The 19101-nt window shown below is 46.4% G+C and overlaps 1 protein-coding gene across 1 annotated transcript in view; it reads right to left on the reverse strand.

Annotated features, from left to right (window-relative positions):
* Positions 1 to 668: 668 nt before the first annotated feature.
* The window catches only part of PNN (pinin, desmosome associated protein), a 168906-nt gene continuing 150473 nt past the window's right edge, over positions 669 to 19101 (reverse strand). Inside the window, exon 9 of the mRNA XM_078659762.1 lies at positions 669 to 2909. Coding sequence (XP_078515888.1) covers positions 1498 to 2909 — 1412 coding nt within the window. The 3' untranslated portion in view covers positions 669 to 1497. The remainder of the gene's footprint in view (positions 2910 to 19101) is intronic.

Here is a 19101-nt window from a genome sequence, read left to right on the forward strand (position 1 = left end):
GGAGACGACACAGACGATGTCACGTGGAGCCAACAACCATCACCTTCCAGCAAGCGTATTCCGCGAATCTAGTCTGAAATTCAAGGGTAAGGAATCTGCAGCTAGATGTCTATCAGATAGAAGGAACAGTTCTTTTAACCCAGTCCTGCATCAGTAAGTCACCAACAATATGCATTCTAGACTGCTCTTTTGTGTGAGGATGATGTCTTGGGTTTTGAGGCATATTGTGATATTCACCGCATGGCTCCTTTAAAGGGCAAAAACTCTAAACATAGGAACTGCCCTCTACCCTTAAATACAAACTGCATTATACAACATCCTTTAAGTTTTCATCTGGTCAAAGATCCTGGGTAGAAGGTGTAAAGACTTGTTAATAATTGCAGTACACAGATTTCCTATAAGCATACACAACAGTGCTCCAGGGAAATGTGACAGATTGGAGTATTGGAATCATGGGTTCCTATAGTGAATTACTAGACAATATATTTAGTCAATATATTTGGTAAACTGTGTTGCATCATTGAGTCTTAACTGCAAAAGAAAATGTTAAGAACACCATTTCCTTGAAATAGGATATAACTGACGACTTACTCTCATCAGTTTTGATTTCTGCCCTAATCCTTATGGATTCTAATGTAGTGGGTTTGAAAATAATATGCACTTACACCTTTGTCTAAAAAGCCATGTTTATTTTGCACAGGTACAGAACAGGAAAACAGTATAATCTAAAGTAGTCATACAAAATTATAAAACAAATACAATTTTGATAAAATACTTTTCCACCATAACACTTCTGTTTATGTCTTGCATTTATTTTGAACAGTTTTTTGTTTCTCAACCACTTTCCCCACAGTGCATTTTTTAAAATGATTTTTCCAGGATGAACTTCATACACTTCAAAATTTAACAAGAATAACGTCCATCTGAACTGAAGCCATTAGGCCATTGAAGCGACCCCACTAGATTTTTATAGGACCAAAAATAGTTGAGTGTTGAAAACATTTACACTGGACAACGTTATGAAAAATAAAATCTTTATACATACACCTCGCTCCTCTCAGCCCCTCCCACCCAAAAAAAACTTCAAACTGTCAAAACAAAATAAGGTATTTAAAAATAATAATTAAATGTACATTTATTCTACATGGAACTATGTTACAGAACTGGAAGCAATCACAAACTTCAGAAAAAAGTCTGCCTTTAAAATTACAAAGAATAGGGTGACGGTTGTTTAAGAATAAAGACAACAAGACAAAGGAATGTAAATGCCTTCCTTTGTTTTATTACAAGTTCTTGATCGTTCCATAATTTGATACATAACCTTTTACAAAACTGTGAAAAAAGTACAAGAATGTCTGGTACTTTTAACAGCCACCCCTTTCCCAAAACAATTTTACAACATGCAACTGTTAAGGCAGTGTCCTCTTTCCATAGTTGGGAAAGGAATACTTTTCATTCCTCAAAGTCTCTTCTGGTGTAACGAGTGGGTCTCTTCCGTCAATGTCTTTTGTCTTTCCTGTCTGACTTGCGTTCTCTTTCACTTCTGGATGGTCTCTTGCCTGTCCGACTACTTTCGGACATAGATCTCTTCCTGGTAGTCCTGTCAGACCGTGAGCTTTTGTCCTTTGATCCTTTTACATCTCGGCCACTAACTTTTGAAGACTTGTGACTTCTATCTAACCCTGTGGCATCCCTTCGCTTCCTATCTGCACTCCTTCTGCGCTTCCTGTCCCTAGCATGCCCACCTCTTCCTCTGCTACGACTTCTACTCTCACTACTGCTACTAGTGCTACTGCTGCTGCCTCTGCTACTGCTGCCGCTACTCGTGCTAGTGCTACTAGAACTGCTTCGACTAGAACTACTACCAGTGCTAGAACTGCTCTCACTACTACTGCTCTCACTACTGCTAGTACTGCTGGTGCTACTGCTACGGCCTCTAGTCTTACTGATTTTGTTTTTAGTTCGACCCCTACTTCGGCTTCTAGCTTTACTTTTATGTGGTAAAGGTGGTAATGGAATATCCTGTACCTGCATCTCAGCCAGTTTAAATGCTGATAAAACAGCTTCTTCATCCACTGGTTCTTGTAATGTATGGATAGAATGAGGAAATGGCTCAGCCTCCTGCTCAGGCTCAGCCTCCTGCTCGGGCTCAGGCTCAACCTCAACCTCCTGCTGTGGCTCAATCTCTGGTTGAATCTCTACTTCAGGCCTGAACTCTGGTTCAAGCTCCCTCTCCTGCTTCTCTGGAGATTCAGTTTCCATTTCAGGATAATCATTATCTCTCTCCATTTCAGCAACAGATTCATTTTCGGGCTGAGTGTCATACTCTGCCATACTATAGTCTATTTCTTGCCTAGCCTCCGCTGCTGCTTCAAAGTCATCATCATGGTTATTTTCAGTCAGGCTTTGATCAACTGCTGAATACTCATTGTTTTCATCCCTTGCTTCCTCACTTTCCTCATACACTAACATACTTTCCTCATACACAAGTGTACTTTCTTGGTAACTATCTTCCTGCTGCTCACATTCACGCACGTCCACTTCATCCTCGTCTACTGCAACACTAGCTTCCAATTTTCGATCTTCCTCCTCATGCACTACCTCCTCTTGCTCCTTTTCTACATCACTATGAGTTGGACCCACTTCCTTTTCTTCCTCTCTTGCTGCCTCCCTTTCAAGATCATTGCTCTGGTTACCTGTTACCTCCATCACTTCTAGAACATCCATCTCTTCCTCGAGTTGAACCACCTTACCATCTTCGCGTTCCTTGTTCTCTTTGTTCTGCTCTTCACTCTGTTGTTGCCGCTGTGCTGCTGGTTGCTCCTTTTCCTTCAGAGACTGGCGCCTAGGCCTGGCCTCCATTTTGTTAAGTTGATCTGCAAACTCCAGGCGCCTTTTCTCAAGTAATGCTAGGAAATCAAAATCACACAACATATTAAGGCAAATGGACAAAAACAGCAAGATAAAGGCATCATTGTAAAAATTAATGAGTCGGATATGTTACTGCTGCTATTTTAGCCAACTTTTTTTCTGGGTGTTTAAAATATTTCTGAACTGAACTGGAAATCCACTGTTTTCTACAGTAACCCGCTGCAGTGTTATCAAGGACCATGACTGGTGACTAAACTCAAATTTAATACATCTCAATTACAACTAAAACTCAAAGTGCTCTCAAACAGTCTAAAGATGAGATACATCAGTAATGCGATACATCAGTAATGCCAGTATAGTTTTGTTCAGTTCCAGTAGAGATGATTTTTCTTAGTTGATAAGTAGGGACTGAAGCAATTTTCAACGTTAATCCTTACCTGCAAGTTTGACTTGCACTTCAATAACACTAACATACCCATTTCTAACTTGGATACCATTTGCAAAGTCAAAATGTTTATTACATTCAATAGAAAACAAAATGTTACTTGTGCATACCTTACACAATGCATAGTCATAAGCAGGATTTGAGAATAAGTGTGCAGCAGATGGAGTTCAGCGAGTACACCCCGTGAACCCTGTGTAACAGAAAAGTGAAGCAGTCTATACTTTTAAAATGTACTTGCTAAATTTAAGGAAAGCTCAACCATGCTCATAAAAACAATTGGGGATGAAATGTGTGTTAACATCTACAATGGTTTCTATAATAGTATATTGTGTGTAGCAAGGAGTTGCATCAATGAGAAAAGGTTTATTGTACAAAAAATAAAATGACCTAAACAAAATTCCCAAAACTGCAATAACAGTCAGTAAATATTGAACAGTTCCTTTTAGTAGATAAAATATGGGAACACTGTGCATGCTTAGCCTGAGAAGCTAATGGAAGTTTTTGATTTTAATAAAAAATGTGAAACAAATTACTGCTTCACATAAGCATTAAAATCCTACAAATTGAAAAATGCAGCACTTTTAACACCATCACAGTGAATCAGGCTCACTGTATTAACTTAGAGATCTGTTTAGATTACAGGTTTTGGCAGTCAGGGAGGAAAGCAAAAAAAGATATTGCATATCACAAGGAAAAAACTAATTCACATTGCATTTAGGAAGAAAAGAAAAAGTTTAGTCCCATGTTTTCATCTTTGAGGGCAGATGAACGGGCCAACTTTCATTCCGTCACATTTACTACAAAGGACTAAACTATGGACTACTAAATACCTCGTAGAAACAAACATTTGCAAAGCCAATAGGTTTTGTCTTTTTGACCAATTGCCTTTGCTTTTTGCAGACGTGTCGTGCCAAACGAAGAAAACAAAAGCTGCAATGATGCAGGCATGAACAAGTATATGTCACAATGCTGCTGGCATGTGTCACGAGATGCACTTGTGCAGGCTGCAGAGGGCACAATTTAATTAATTGTTTTATGGTCGAAGATTGTGGATGCCACTTGGAACGATGCATTAAAAAAAATATTTACTATCACAAAAGACCTTCTGCCAAAAAGTAACAATAAGTTTGTTAAACAAATTGGGCAGTTAGGGCAGGAGGCGGAGCAACAGAGGAGTGGGGTGGGGTGGGGATGTTGGGGCAAGTTAGATGTGGAGATGTCATGGAACAAATAAAAATAATCTGGGGAGCAACAAAGGAAGCTGGAATGTCAAAAAAGAACACAAATGCACAAAAAAACACCAAGTGGAGGGAACTATAAACAAGCTGGGGTATGGAGGAAGTAAGAACAAACAGACCCTGAAAGGAGCGCGCGGGGGTGAGAATTTGAGGGGGGGGGGTCACAGGAGGACAGAGGACAAGGGTGAGAGACAGAACACATGCACTTTCATGCAGTGCTGAACGACGAAAGTATTTTCCTGAATATGAACGGTGGATGGATATGCCATTTAATCAAAAGGAAGGTAAAGGTAAAGAAGCTCTGGGGTGGGTGGGGGTTGGATAAATATACAAGCATTGGCAAAGCCAATAGGTCTCGCCTTTGGGTTCTTATAAGTGTTTAGCCAGAGCTATCGGCTTTGCTAATGTATTTAAGCTATGTTGTAGAGTTGTGTGGCTTTTGTGCAGCATGTTGCAAAGTCATAATAAAAAATGTTATATGCATTTTTGTTACCTTGTCTATAATTAAGATGAGATTATGTTTAATTGAACAACCTTATTAAAAAAATATTTAAAATAAAAAATGTTTAGCTTATGATTGAAAAGTGCACTCTCGTCCGCAGCATGAGGAGAGAAAGCACATCGCTCTCCGAAGCGGAGAGGGAAGAGACACTCAGTAAATCAAGCTACCAAAGACAGAGCACAGGGCGCCATATGCTTCTATTGAACAGATCATAATGTGCACATAATGCACATGCCGTAGAGGCCATATATTATGGTAATGTCCACACAACAAAACCCCATTCACAAACAACTCAGATTGTGCCCTTTGCATATTGCATAATCTGCACTGAGGAAACACTGCTCACACTCTAAGGGTCTCACAATGCAGTGCACGTAAGGCAGATTACGCACACTAAACTTTATATACCACTGAAGCCCACCCTGGCCATGTATTTTACTCTGCACGCGACATACACTATCAGTGCTCGAGCTGAACGTAATGAAAATCACACTGTGCACAAGATGCACACAGCACACACTGCGCATAGCACTCACAGCATACATAAACTAGAGTGGAAACCAAACTTCCCCCAACCTCCACAAAAAACACAAGGAGCGATGATGCAGTCATGTCAAATGGACTACCAATCCTAGAGCTATTGGCGTTGTTAATGTGCATGTCGTTTAGCCATGTTTTATGGAGTGGATGTATGATGAGGAGTGGAATTATGTGGGTTGGATTAAAATTGCTTGCTTTGGAATTGTGTGGCGTAGAATTGAGTGGTGTTGATTGGAGTTATCAGTAGTGGAATTATGTGGATAGTAATTATGCGATATTAAGTGTACTGTATTTGGAGTGGGATTGTGTGTTATGGAGTATAATTATGTGGAGTGGGATTGTGTATCATGTAGTGGTATGAACTGGAGTGGAATTATGTGGTGCAGTGTTGAATATCGTGGCATGATGTGGAATTCTGGGTTGTGGACTGGCTGTATGTGGTATGTAGGGGAATGGTGGTGTACAAGGGAATTGTGTTGTGGAGTGGAATTATGGGGTCACTTGCGGTCAACGCGATAACTGTATAAAAGACAGCTGCAGCGTGGGTGAGAGGCAGCATTTCACAGATGCCTGGGTGTATTATATACATCTGGGTAACGGGGGAAAACGAGGCTGAATCACCAATCAATCAATAATGCAATAGCTCAGCTGCTAGCATCGTCCCCTTCCAACTCTTGAGGAAGTCCTGGGACAGGTTGAATCCCCGATAGGGCTCTGGGCATGAGCCACCTCACTTCGCCTATTGTGATTTCCGTAACACGATTCTGGGCTTGGGACTGGGAGGCTGCGAAACTGGTTGTCCATCTGCAGAGAGAACTACAATGTCCAAGGACCGACGGCGCAGTCAGGGAAGGAATGCAAAGAGTTCACGGGCAGAGGAACTAGGCAAGGCAGTGAAAGAGGAAAGAAAGATGCGGGAGGGGAGGAAAAGGACAAGAGAAAGGAGCAGAAGAGGCTATGGGGAAGAGCATTAGGGAGAGGAAAGTGGGCAAGGGGAGGAAGAGGAAAGGAGAGAAAGTAACAGAAGAGGGGGCAGCGAAAGTGAAATGGGGTAAGGGAGAATTAGAGCGGGAATGGGGAGGGGGTGAGTGAGTGCAGGAGCATAGACAGAATGAGAATAGAAGTAGATATTACTAGAGTGGGGGGTGAAAGGCAGTGGAGAGGAAGAGGTCACAGTTGTAACAAATGAGTAAAGGAGGACGGGCAGAGTGAGCAGCAATAAATAAATGCAAGCAAGAAAGAAAGTGGGGCAGATGCAGGGTATGGATCTGGGACAGGCAGGAGATAGCAAAGTCTGAGATAAAAGAGAAGTGTGGAGAGAAAAAAATGGTACATGCCAACGTGATATGTAATTGTAAAGCACATGTTCCCCCTTGTGGCATCTTGATGCTTAAAATATAGGTGTTCATTGAAACATACCTCAATGTTCCTTATTATAATCAACTGTATAAGAATTAAAGAGGCAGCGATCTGACTAAGACGTGAATCTGTGGCACTGAAAGAAAAAAAAAAAACATTCCTGAGTTTGAAAATTAGGCCGCTGAGCCATCCGACATCGGGAAAGGTATACTTTGAATACTAATTTCACAGAAGCGAGACAGGAAGAAGAGACCACCAAACGCAGGTCACTGAGAGACTACCATCACAAAACTCCTCCAGTAAGGACACATGAGGCCACTTACGAGCGCCGAGAGGGACTGCAGAGACTGGCACTCAGTGAAACTTGTCCTGCTTTTGCTGCATGAGTCTAGTCACAAGCTCACACTGTGCAGACTACAGCAATGAAAACAAGCCAGAAACTAGAAAGACTTTCGTAAAGACAATGTGTGCATTGCAAACATGTAATTTGCATAAAGCACACAACACTGCAGTTTTTTTTCTGAGCACGGTGTACTGCAGACCCCTTGAAGAAAGCCCCGGGCAATGAAGAATGCACTGGGCAAATGTGCCCTGTCAAGCGCAAGCCTTTAATTCTGCCCTGGCTAAGCAGTCAGGTAGGTACTGCAGAGAGGGAGCACCGTCAATGAATGGTGTGTGTCGCCCTGCTCCGATGCCACCAGCAGTGAACCGGGTGCCAGCAGCAGTAAACCGGGAGCTACCAGTGGCTTACTTGTCTCACCTTCGCCTATGCTGAGACCTAAACAGCAGACTTAAAGAGCGAAAGATGGGTAGCTGCAAGCAGGAACAGCGTGACGAGAAGTTGTGTGCGATGGAGCAAAATGGGAGGAGAAGCCATTGCACACGCTTGGGAGAGCAGTCTTCACTTTTTCAAGCACTGCACTTGTGGCGCGCCGCTGCATGCTCCTGCAAGGTGTATGCTACCACAATTACAAGTGCAGTGCTTGAAAAAGTAAAAGAGCGACGGCTAAAGGTCTCCTATGCAGCACATGCGTGCTGCATAGGCAAGACCTAATCAAAAGGAAATAAGAGGCAAGCGTATGTGAACACGAAAGCCAACTAATGGTAATCACGGGGTTGCTCTAAACCTACCACAGGTTTTTGGTACTGCCCATATGTCTTTCGCAAACAGATATCTAAAAGCAGCCTGAAGGCAAGAACTGAGAGGGCATATTTTCTAACCATTCAATGTTGTAAGGTCAGAACCGCAAAGGCAGCAGCTTATGTGGCAGAGAAGAATACCTTTTTTCAAAGGCTGGCACAATGAATGGTATAGATTTGGGTAACATTAAAATTGGAAACAGTGTCGAGAGGATTCGGTTACTTTCCCTATAAGCATCTGTTTGTGGCATGTAGTGCTGGAGATTCACATGCTCGGCATACTCCTACCATGTAGTGTTGAGTCTGGAGCTGTGCATGTTTTTCTTCGAAGAAGTTTTTCGAGTCACAAGACCAAGTGACTCCTCCCTCTGATCATGCACATGGGCATCCAATCCTTTGTTAAATTGTTTTCTCGCAGGAGGGTGAGGAGTCTAAGAAGAGTGTTAGAATGAGGCTGTCCATGCTAATTGTCATTTTATCAAGTAAGTATGGGCGCCAGAGAGCAGGGTGGCTGCACCTGTGTGAGGCTCTGCAGTTAGGGGTCCTCATCCGGCAAAATCCTGTCCTGTGTACCACCTGCAGCGCGGGGACACACTAGTTAGTGTAGCCATGCGCTTTATAAGCTTGTTTATTATTATTATTAATAGATGGCTGCGACTTGCCACTTTAGAGCAAGTATGACATAGCTTAGGCATGGTGCTCATTTGAAGCGCCAGCGAACCGGCGCGGCCCAAACCGAAGATAAAAAGGCGACCCGCGGAATGAGGACTGCACTTCAAAATGCAAGCCATGATGTGGAGACCGAGCCGGTTCCCTTCATCGCGCCGAGGTGAACAGGTGGTCTGCGACCGGGCAAGCACTGGCAAGGGCAATCCAGTCTGCTGGCTGGGCCACTCCCCGCTGAGAAGGCATCCCAGTTTCGCTGTGGAGTGGTGGCACTGCCTGCGGCAGCTGGAGGGGAGCCCGGGAGAAGCCTGTTCATAGATTGGACCATGAGCTATGGCCAGCACTGCTACTCGGCTGCCCTTCGTTGGGTTTGATCTTGCAAACCGCACAGTGTGGTTCTGGCTGCCTCGCTTGGTGTGGAGTCGCCGTGCCTGGGCTGCCTAGGGACCCAGGAGATTTGACCCCCACTGTCGAAAATGACAAAGTCGACATGGCACCCTGCCTGGTTGCCATGCCAGCTAGCATTGCCTGACAGTATAGCCAAGTCATCCCTCTAGGAGGCCTCGCAGCCCTAAGGTAGGGTGCACTATACTCCAGGTGAGGGCCTATCTGCATGAACAGATGTCCCAACAATATTGTGCGCCATTTCCCAATATTGCAAGTGCCAGTGAAGCCATAGAGAGTACATGGGCTGGGCAACTCTAGTTCCACAGTACCAGGATGGCTTTACTGAACATAGGAGTATTTGGTACCAAGCTACTCCTGTCAATAAATCCACACAGATGCCAGTGTGGGATGTATTGTACCATGTACCCAGAGGGCTCCTCAGAGGTGCCCCCTGCATCCTACCAATCCTGGTGTGATCTCCGACAGGCTGTAGAAAACCGGTCACCATCAAACATGTTTCTGTACCCCTGGGTAAACAGCCCATGCTCTCTGGGACCAGAAAAAATGCACATTCTGGGTAGTGGCGACATGCCTCCTCCCCCAGGATGGGCCAGTGCTCGAAGAGGAAAACTTCAAAGCCCTGCACCCTGCCGCCACTGTGACACTGATGGTGAATGTTGGGTACTGCTTTGTGCCCCCGTGGTTGTTTTAACTCCCAAAGCTTGGCCCCCATAACCGATTCTCTTACCTGCAAGCAGTGCGGCTCAAGTCACCCCTAAAGAATACCCCTACTGCAGTTACGTTTTTTATTTTATTAAACATTTGCGATAATACAGTGGAAGGCTGTGAGGCCACATAGTTGTCAACATTCATTACAAAATGGAATATAGACAATACGGCAAATGAGAATCTGCATTACAAATTACTCGGGAGGAAAAAGATCAATGTCCAAGGTCGTCCTGCATAATTCGACAGTTGGAGACGCACATAATTCACCCCGTGACGCACTCCATTTAGTCCACTTTGGACTACTTTTTGAGGCATCTCCTGTGTTTAAAGACATCCTTTTCAGCAATCATCGCAGTATCCACATCATTGGCCCATTTTTGATATGTAGGTACATGCCCGCCCCCCCCACATTTGAGCAATATCCCTCTTGGCGAGAACAAACCTCAAGGACACCCATTTACGCTCTGTGCGAGTCAAATCAGTGGCTTCCCACACATTTAGCAAACAGTTTCGGGGAGTGAGTAATGTTTTTCTCACATACCCTTTTACGTGTAGGGACAATCCTCACCCAGTATGGCTGAAGGGCTGGACACTCCCAAATCGTATGGAAAAAGGTACCCTCAGCCGTGCACCCTCTAAGACATCTAGGGTCCGGACGACGCCCCATCTTAACTAGTGTATGTGCTGCTAAATAAACTATATAAGGCCTTGAGTTGAATCAATCATAATCGCATTGGGCTTGCAACCTCTTTGGGAGAGGCGCGGGCTTCTTGCCAGTCATCGTCCTCTAGGTACCCAAGATCAGACTCCCACAGCTGCCGTGGGCGCACCGGCGGGTAGGTTTATTGTTTATTAGTTTATGGTATGTGAGTGAAATGGCTTTGTGTGACAAGGGGCCTGTTAGGAGCTGGTCCTCTAGTGGGGATGACTCGGGTATAGCTCTCCATTAGTCACAACTGAGGTCAGTACATGGCGGATTTGTAAGTAGCGGAGCGTTTCTGATTCCGCCAGTTGATACAGATCCCATATAGAAGAGATGGCGATTAGGTCCCATTTATCAAAGCCCGCACAGCTGCTCAATAGGTCCAATTCGGATTCCCACAGGGGAGCGAGTAATGGCAGATTTTTATGCCATCCCAGCACTTTTGTCGCCAAATTGCCATTGTCTGGGCCGTTGGACCGGTGAGGCGTTGGCATTGGAGTAGAGAGAGGAAACCCACTGGAGTCATTAGCCACTGGTCTGTATGGTATGCCGGTTCGGATGGAGGGGCAAAGAACCATTGATTGACCACTGCAAGCTGGACGGCCCAGTAGTACTGTTTTAAGTCTGATAGAGCGATTCCTCCGTCGTACCAGCTCCTGGTTAACTTGTGCGCAGCTATTAGAGGGTTTTTCCTGTCCCATAAAAGGGTTCTGACCTCACTCTCTACCTTAGCAAAATAGGCACTGGGGACTTAATGGGGGGAAATATGCAGCGCATACAGAATTCAAGGTAGCGCACAATGCCACCCTGCCGATCAAGATAAGGGTTAGTGCCCTCTACTGAAGCACATCATTATGGAGCCTGGTTAACGGGGTTTTGAGATTGTTGTCGTAGAACAGTGTGGGATGTGGAGTGACATATGCCCAGGTAATGGAACCCCTGGGTAGCCATAACTATTTTGGTGCCCTGCGGCATCCATGGTATAGAGCCTCGGAGCATGAAGAGAACAGATTTTGTCCAGTTAATTGTGTATCATGAGTGAGAGCTGAATATCGCAAATAAATGTAGAATCCTACGGACAAAGGTGACCGAGGTGAATTGAGCTGTGATAAAGAGCAGGATATCATCAGCATAGAGGGAAATTCTATCTTCATGTTGGTCTGTCCATCTCAGTCCACTAATCATGGGTCCCCTCTGATCCAGGTCGGCAATGGTTCTAGCAATAGTGCGAATATAAGGGGTGACAGAGGGAAACCTGGTCTAGATCCTCTCTCTAATCTGAACTGCCAGGAGGTATGCGGATTTACGACAATTTAGGCTGTTTGGTCTTTACAGAACAGTTTGTCCCATTTTATAAAGTGCAGGCCAAACCCCACCTGCTCAAGGAGAGCGATGAGGTAAGGCCACTCGATGTTGAACGCCATTTTGCAGTCTAAGGATAGCAGGGCCACATTATTTTTTTGTTTTTGCAGAGTTTTATATAGAGCGAACTTGACCCGAACTGAATCAGGTATCAGAGCGCTTTACATAGCACCAGTTACGTTACATGAGGACACGCATTTATTTTTGTTAGGCACGGGGAGATTAAGTGATTTGCCCAGAATCACAGGATGTTCGGCGTCGTTACCAAGACTCGAACCCAGATTCCGAGGTCGAGCGCCTTAGCCGTGGATTAGTGTGGATTCTCCCCATCACCCTGTACAGTCTTGAGGTTAAGGGCCGTGTTGCGGCCTGGCATAAAGCCAGATTGGTCTGGATGCACCAGTTTACATAGTATTGGAATCAAACTATTGGCTAAGATCTTAGCCATGATCTTTACCTCAGCGGTCAATAATGAGATGGTAGGAGTCACATCTCGTCGCCGGTTTACCTGGCTTATGGATGACAACCACGGAGGCTAGCATCAAATCTTGGGGCAGTGCCCCCATTAGCTCTCTAGAAATAAGGCACGTAGAGTGGATGTTATCCTAGAAGTCGCAAATTTGAACAGTTCAATTGGAAGTCCATTCGGGCCTATGGCTTTGCCCGAGTTAATACCCTGTATGACTATTGCCATTTCCTCTTCCGTTAAGTCACCCTCAAAGGCATCACAATCATCCGAAGAGAGTGGCAACTGGAATAGTGGCCAGGAGGTCTCTGGAATCCTGTAGGATAGTACAGATGACGGAAGCGTAGACAGATGCGAAATGGGAATCAAGGGCCTCCGCAATTTATTGGGGATCACCTACCACTGAACCCGAATCGGTCTCAAAGAGAGGGACCCAGCGCTGCACCATTTCCCGCCTCTCCAACCACGCGAGTAATTTCCCAGTGTTATCTCCCAGTTCATATATTTTATGTCTGCTGGCTTTGCGTTTTGACCTAACTATGTTGGTTGTCAACTGTCTATAATCTTGACGCGCGAGAGTGTGGGTGAGCGGTTTGTCCTCGCTGACCGCCACCATATCCTCTAAATCTAGAATTTCTCGCTCCAGTGTCTCCAAGCGTGACCTCAGTTCTTTCTTGTGCCTGCCAACAGTGACAGGGCATGGCCCTTAATGACAGCCTCAAAAGCACCCCACAGAATCAGTTGGGACTGAACTGTGTTCGTGTTGTCAGCAAAGTAATGATCTACCTCCTTCAGGAGGGCGCGGCGGACATGTGGTATCTTTTGACTCCACGGGGGTATGGACAGGGTAGGACTGCTACATACCCGGGATGATTTCAGTTGCGTCAAGACAGGGGAATGATCAGAGATAAAGCGTGCCAAGAGCGTGGAGTCTGCAAAATTGGAGAGGTCATCAGCGTGTGTAAACAAATAGTCAATCCTGGACTGGCTACCATGGGCGCCAGAGTGGAAGGTAAAGTTTTGCGCAAATGGTTGAAAGTGGCGCCAAAGATCATTGAGGCCATAGGCCAAAACAAAATCCAGTAGGGGTGAGGTGTCACGTAGATCCTGTCAAGGGAGGTGGCAGTCAACGCACCGTCCACTGTCAGGATGAAGTCCCCTCCCATGACCAAAATAACTTCCGTAAAATCAAGTAATAATCTACCCAGGTCTGTCAACGTGGTGGTCTTTAACGCTGGAGGCAAATAGCCCGAAAGTACTTTGAGGGGTTTTCTTTCCCATGTCCCGGTAGTCGTGGTGAATCTGCCCTGAACGTAAGTCCATTTGTTGTGCATTATGTATGGGCATTTTTTTCGGATGAGATTGCGGTCCCTCGTGAATTAGAGGTGAAACCCGTGCGGGCAACAAGTTTGTAGTTGCAGCGATCAAGTGCCTTACAGAAGTTGCAGACCACGTGCGTCTCCTGCAGTACAACTAGATCCGGGGTGTGAAGCTAAAGGAGCACTACCCCCGCTTCAGTTTGTCACCCAACCCATTAACGTTCCAAGTGACAATGCGAAGCAATCGCTTCATACTAGGACACAACATGGTGTGTGTATATGAGTGGGAGCGTTACGCCCATGTCCCGAATGTATACAACAGGTGTCAGTGCAAGAATACCCTCCTCCCCCTGAATGTAGGTGCACAAGTAGTGTTTCTCTCCCACCCCTATCACAATTAAACAATGAAAACAAAACAAACATGCCCCTCCCACCCCCAAAAGGACCCTGCCTCCCTGCATGACGGGCAAAGAACCTCCAGCCACCCTAAACTTGCAGAGTGCCTATCGCCCACCCTTAAAGTAATTGGGAACGTGGACCAACCCCACTCCCTGGGGCGGCAATTCACAGAGTGCATTTGCCCCTAATATATAACTGCAGAGGGTACAAAAAGCTAATAACATCCCACCACAGTTTGTAGATACGTCTTTGGATCTGGCGGCACAAGCATCAGGCGACCAAAGGGTGTTGTTACAGAACACTTTCATTGTGAACAGATCACTGTCTTTGAGGGCTCCGTAGTCTTGACCATATTAACAAGACCCACAGGGTCTTTCATTTTGTCTCTGTTCCAGGGTATTCGACAGCTGTAGCACCACCTGTTTGGGGATTCGAGCTGGCGGCCGGGTCGATCTGGGCTCTCAGTACCACGGCGCGCCTGCTTATAATGCTTACCAACCGTACGCCAGCCGTCTAGCCGGTCCCATGCATCGTCAGGGTTGAAAAAAAACCAGGTTATCTCTTCTGATTCAATTCGAAGTTTTGCCTGGAAGATCATAGCCTATTTAATTTCTTGATCGCAAAGGGCGCATTTCACCTCCAAAAAGCTGCTGTGTGGTTTCTGGACCCTCAACGTGAAGTCGGTAACTTCGGGAAGAAGGTAACTATTCTTTTCAAAGGTTACAGGTGGGGGTCGATCTCGCGGTCTGCAATATCATTAAACACACGTGCCAGGATGGGGCGGCACTCTAGGCTTTGGTCTGCCGGCCGGCACCTTGCGCGCCCTTTCAATGGAAAAGTACTTGCATAAGCCTTTAAGCTGGAGATGGTGCAGCACTAGATCTTCAAGGAACAAGTCCGCCGATTGCCCTTCCGCGCGTTCAGGCACTCCCAGTATACGGACATTGTTGCGGTGCATGCGGCCCTCATAATCATCGAGATGGAGTCCTGACCTTTCTTGGTAGACTGGAAGATCCGCAACTTGGTGTTTGAGGAGGTCTGAGTCAGACAACAGACTCTTGGTTGTAGATTCCACTTCAGTGATGCACTCAGACATTTTTTCGCATATCTGTTCTGTTCAAGGAGACCTCTGATGCAAAGGTGTCAATCAGGCCCTCCAAGGAAGGGCTTACTGTCGTGATGGCGGCAAGAATGTCTAGTAAGGTAGGTTACGGTTGGCCCTACGTCGTTTTTGGATTGTTCTGCACTTCCTGCCGCTCGCCATGATGAGAGCAATGAGTCAGATGCAGTAATGGAGAGGTTGGGCCAACTGGTTACTCACCACCGCCTGCGTGAGGGACAAAGCCCTATCTGACCTGTCTGGTTTCGCCATGTGGGCATGCGCCAGAGAGAACTAACTGCAGACTGTGCTCAATCCTTTAAGGAGGGGGTGAGGCAGAGATATGGCTCAGCTTCCTCACTCGGTCACACCGGATCTCACCTGCCAGGACGTTACGGCCCAATCAGTGGCCGCGGGTTGAGTCAGTGACAACAGTGGGGCGCCAGTGTCTTATTGGGAGCAAAGCCCACAAAGTGTTTCCTCTAGCCGGCAGGACCGGCGTTCGTATCAATGCTCGCCCCACGATGAGAAGGTTAGTGCTGGCGAGAGATGGCAACGATTCTCAATCATAAAGAGCCCCCCCCAGGCCTCTGGGGACTATCGCTGCGGCCCCACTGCTTGGGTCATTCGGCAGTCGCTGGGTGCGTTGGTCGGCAGCAAGATAGTCTGGGGGCTCAGATTACGCTTGATCTAAAAGCAGCCAGTGCTCAGAGTCCAGGACAAGCAGGATCCCTTAGGTGTCAAGTCCAGCCCACTTCTGCAGGTAGGCCCACGTCATCTCACCACCACCGCAAGGTCCTCGACATCAAAGGTCGGCAGTAGGCGGTCTCACGGGTCGACGGCAGGTCGGCTCTGAGGTCCGTGAGGCCAGAGCAGTAATCGGGGAAACCAGATAGCGGAGGATCGTGTGCAGTCACCTCGATGGGCACCCAAAAGAACTTCTAACTCCTGTGTCGCTGCAGGGCCGCGATGGCTAGGCCGTGAGGGGCGCCCCCCCCCCCATTCCACCGCCACACCGCGATGGCCGCAGGCTCAGCAGAATCACCCTGTGCGGTAGGAAGTGCAATGTGATCATTCAGCAAGATGTCAGCGTAGTCAGCCAGAGGCCGCGTGCGCACACCACTCCCTCAGCAACTGCAGCCCGGCTCCACCCCAAAATCTGTCTGTGCTTCACGGATCGATGCCGCGTTCAGTGGCGCAGCACACCACCCCGCGGGGAGCAGCCAGTGGGAGTTTCAGCGATTTCCATTCAGGGCACTGTAGGTAGGTACTGGCTTTGATGAGCCATCATCCAAGTAAGGAAATACATGAACTTAGATGTGCTGCCACTACTGGCAAACTGTTCAAGACAACTCAAGATGCTGCTGTCACCCTGAAAGGTAGAACTTTGAATTGGTAATGTTTGGCTGCTATGACAAATCTCATGCAAGGTATATTGGTATATGAAAATATGAGTCCTCTAGGTCCACTGTTGCCATAAAGTCGCCTTGTTGGGGAAGTGGAAGGACATTCTGTAGGGATCGCATCCTGTAGGGTAAGCATAGGATGTATTGATTGACTTATGAGATCTAAGATTTGCCATAGTGAGTCTTTTTTGGGAACAAGAAAGTATAGAGAATATAGCCCTGCTGTCGAAGCAGGACGGCTCTATAGCTCCTTTAAGCGTGTGAGTATCCTGTAACAACCCGTGAGTGCGAGGTGGGGTGATAATGAGCTCAAGACAATAGCCACGTTGGTTAATGGCTAGTACCCATTGGTCTGTAGTGGTGAATACCCAGACAGGGTAAAAAGATTGCAGTTTGCCCACTGACAGGTGTATAGTGGTCATGGGGCAAGGAGTGAGTATTCACTGCTTTCTAGTGGGTATTTCTCCGTGAGTGTAGGCACCCCTGCCTCTTCCTTTGTTTCCGACCCTGAAGGAACCCCCAAAAAGGCTTTATTGTAGGCTGACAAACCTGGTTTTTGTTGGGAGGTGGAGGCGTCTGTGGTGTTCAATGTATATCCACCCCTGTAACTTTTGTGATGAAAGGACCCTCTAGACGTGGTTATCTAATGCTCTCATAGCCTTCGCTGTACTTTTATCGTTTTCCATTTTATCAAGGGTGGTGTCTATTGTGGGCCACAGAGGTGTTTTGTCAAAAGACATTAAGGACTGCCTGCTGGAGCTCTGGTTTGAAAAGTCAGAACACCTAAGCCATGCGGCATCTAAGTAATACACTGGGGTTGACAGCCCTAGCAGCTGTATTTGCCGCATCTAGTGCGCATCGGATGGATTTATTGGTGATGGCTTGACATTTTTACAATCTGTTGTCTCCTTTTGCGATGGTCCTCAGGGTGGTATTGCAATAGTTTATACATTTCATCCCAATGAGCTCCATCACAGCTTGCCAGAAGAGCTTGGTAATTGGCAGTCCACCAATAATTAACTGCTGCTGCATCTATTCTCTTATTTTCTTTTTCAGGAGGCAGGGTATCCCCAGTAGGCTGGATGTTTGCTCTTTTATGAACTGTAGTACCAACTATAGAGTAAGGATGAACTTGACCCTTGAAAAGTGTGTGTGAGAAGTGGCACCCTTCTATTTTATGTCCACCTGTAGGGTGATCACGGCCACGGACTGGCTTGTTAAAAAGTCTCAGCATGCCTCATGCGGGAAGCATGGGTAGATATGGAGTGTGTGTGTGGAAGAAAGGGTGTCAACAAAATGTCCTGTTCTAGGGAGTCTTCATGGAGCTCAACATTTTAGAAAGCAGCTGCCTAAGCAATTGCTTGCTGGTATTAAATAGCATCTTCTGGAGGAGATGGATGAGCAGGATATAAATTTGGATTGTTGAGTGTAAGGTGGTCAGAGTCATATGCATCCCATGGGTCAGGATCCCCCCTAATGGCCTGTGTAATCCCCCATTTGTACCTGGTGACCCTGGAGGTGATGAATCAAGTGGGACAGGTAATGGAGATGTAAAAGGGGAAGGAAGGGATGGTAGTGGTGGCGGTGTAGGAGGAGGCTGGTGTGTAAGACTGGTAACTTTGTCCTTTAGCCTTTTCTTTTGGGGAACCGGGGTGTCCAATTTCTCATGGAAGGACAACCTCATTTATGGTCGGGGAGAAGGCATCCGTCTTATTCCCTCCTGGATCTGAATCTTCTGCTGTAGAGTGCCCATTTTTTCAAGAATGGGCTCGACCAGACACAGGGAAGCCGATGAAGGCTTTGAGGGTTTCGAATCTGTAGTTTTCAGAATTGATGCTTTCGGTGTAAGACCAAGTTTTTTGCTTGGAACTCAAGGTCTATCTTGGTCCAAAGGTCAGTCTCAGTCCATAGAGGTCGATTTCGAAGGCTCTACCTTTGGATCAGTTTTAGGAGCCGGGCCCGAGAGCAGGGCATTCAAAACATTCTTTAGGATCCGACCGGGACCCGAAGGTAGTAGTGGTCCGGCAATCTCTGAATGAGTATGTATTGAGACCTGCTTGGATAATGGAGCAGGGGCCATAGTACTCACTTGTTGACCTGATGGAAGTTGCTCATCTCCGGGTCGATCTCCAAGTTGGAGCTTTCATTAGAGGAGAACGAATAGTTTTCTTACCTGTCGGTGTAGTTTTGCAGCTTGAAGATCTTTCTGGATTCACTATGCTGTGCATTATTCCACGGTCTTGTGGTTGGGTCCGGATTCGTAGTCCTCTGTTTTTTTTTTCCGTAGCCCAGGTGGGCGTCGGCGTCACACCTCCTTGGGTGCATTTCCGGTGACGTCGGCATGCTTCCTGCGGAAGCTCCCACTCTTGGGCGCCATCTTCGGGTTCTTTTTTTCCGTGTTTCTTTTGTTTCCGAAGTAATGGCAATGTCCTATTTAGGTGATATTTTACCGCTTTGTACTTTTAAAAGT

Source organism: Lissotriton helveticus, chromosome 9 (genome assembly GCF_964261635.1).
Source record: "Lissotriton helveticus chromosome 9, aLisHel1.1, whole genome shotgun sequence".
Lineage (NCBI taxonomy): Eukaryota > Metazoa > Chordata > Amphibia > Caudata > Salamandridae > Lissotriton > Lissotriton helveticus.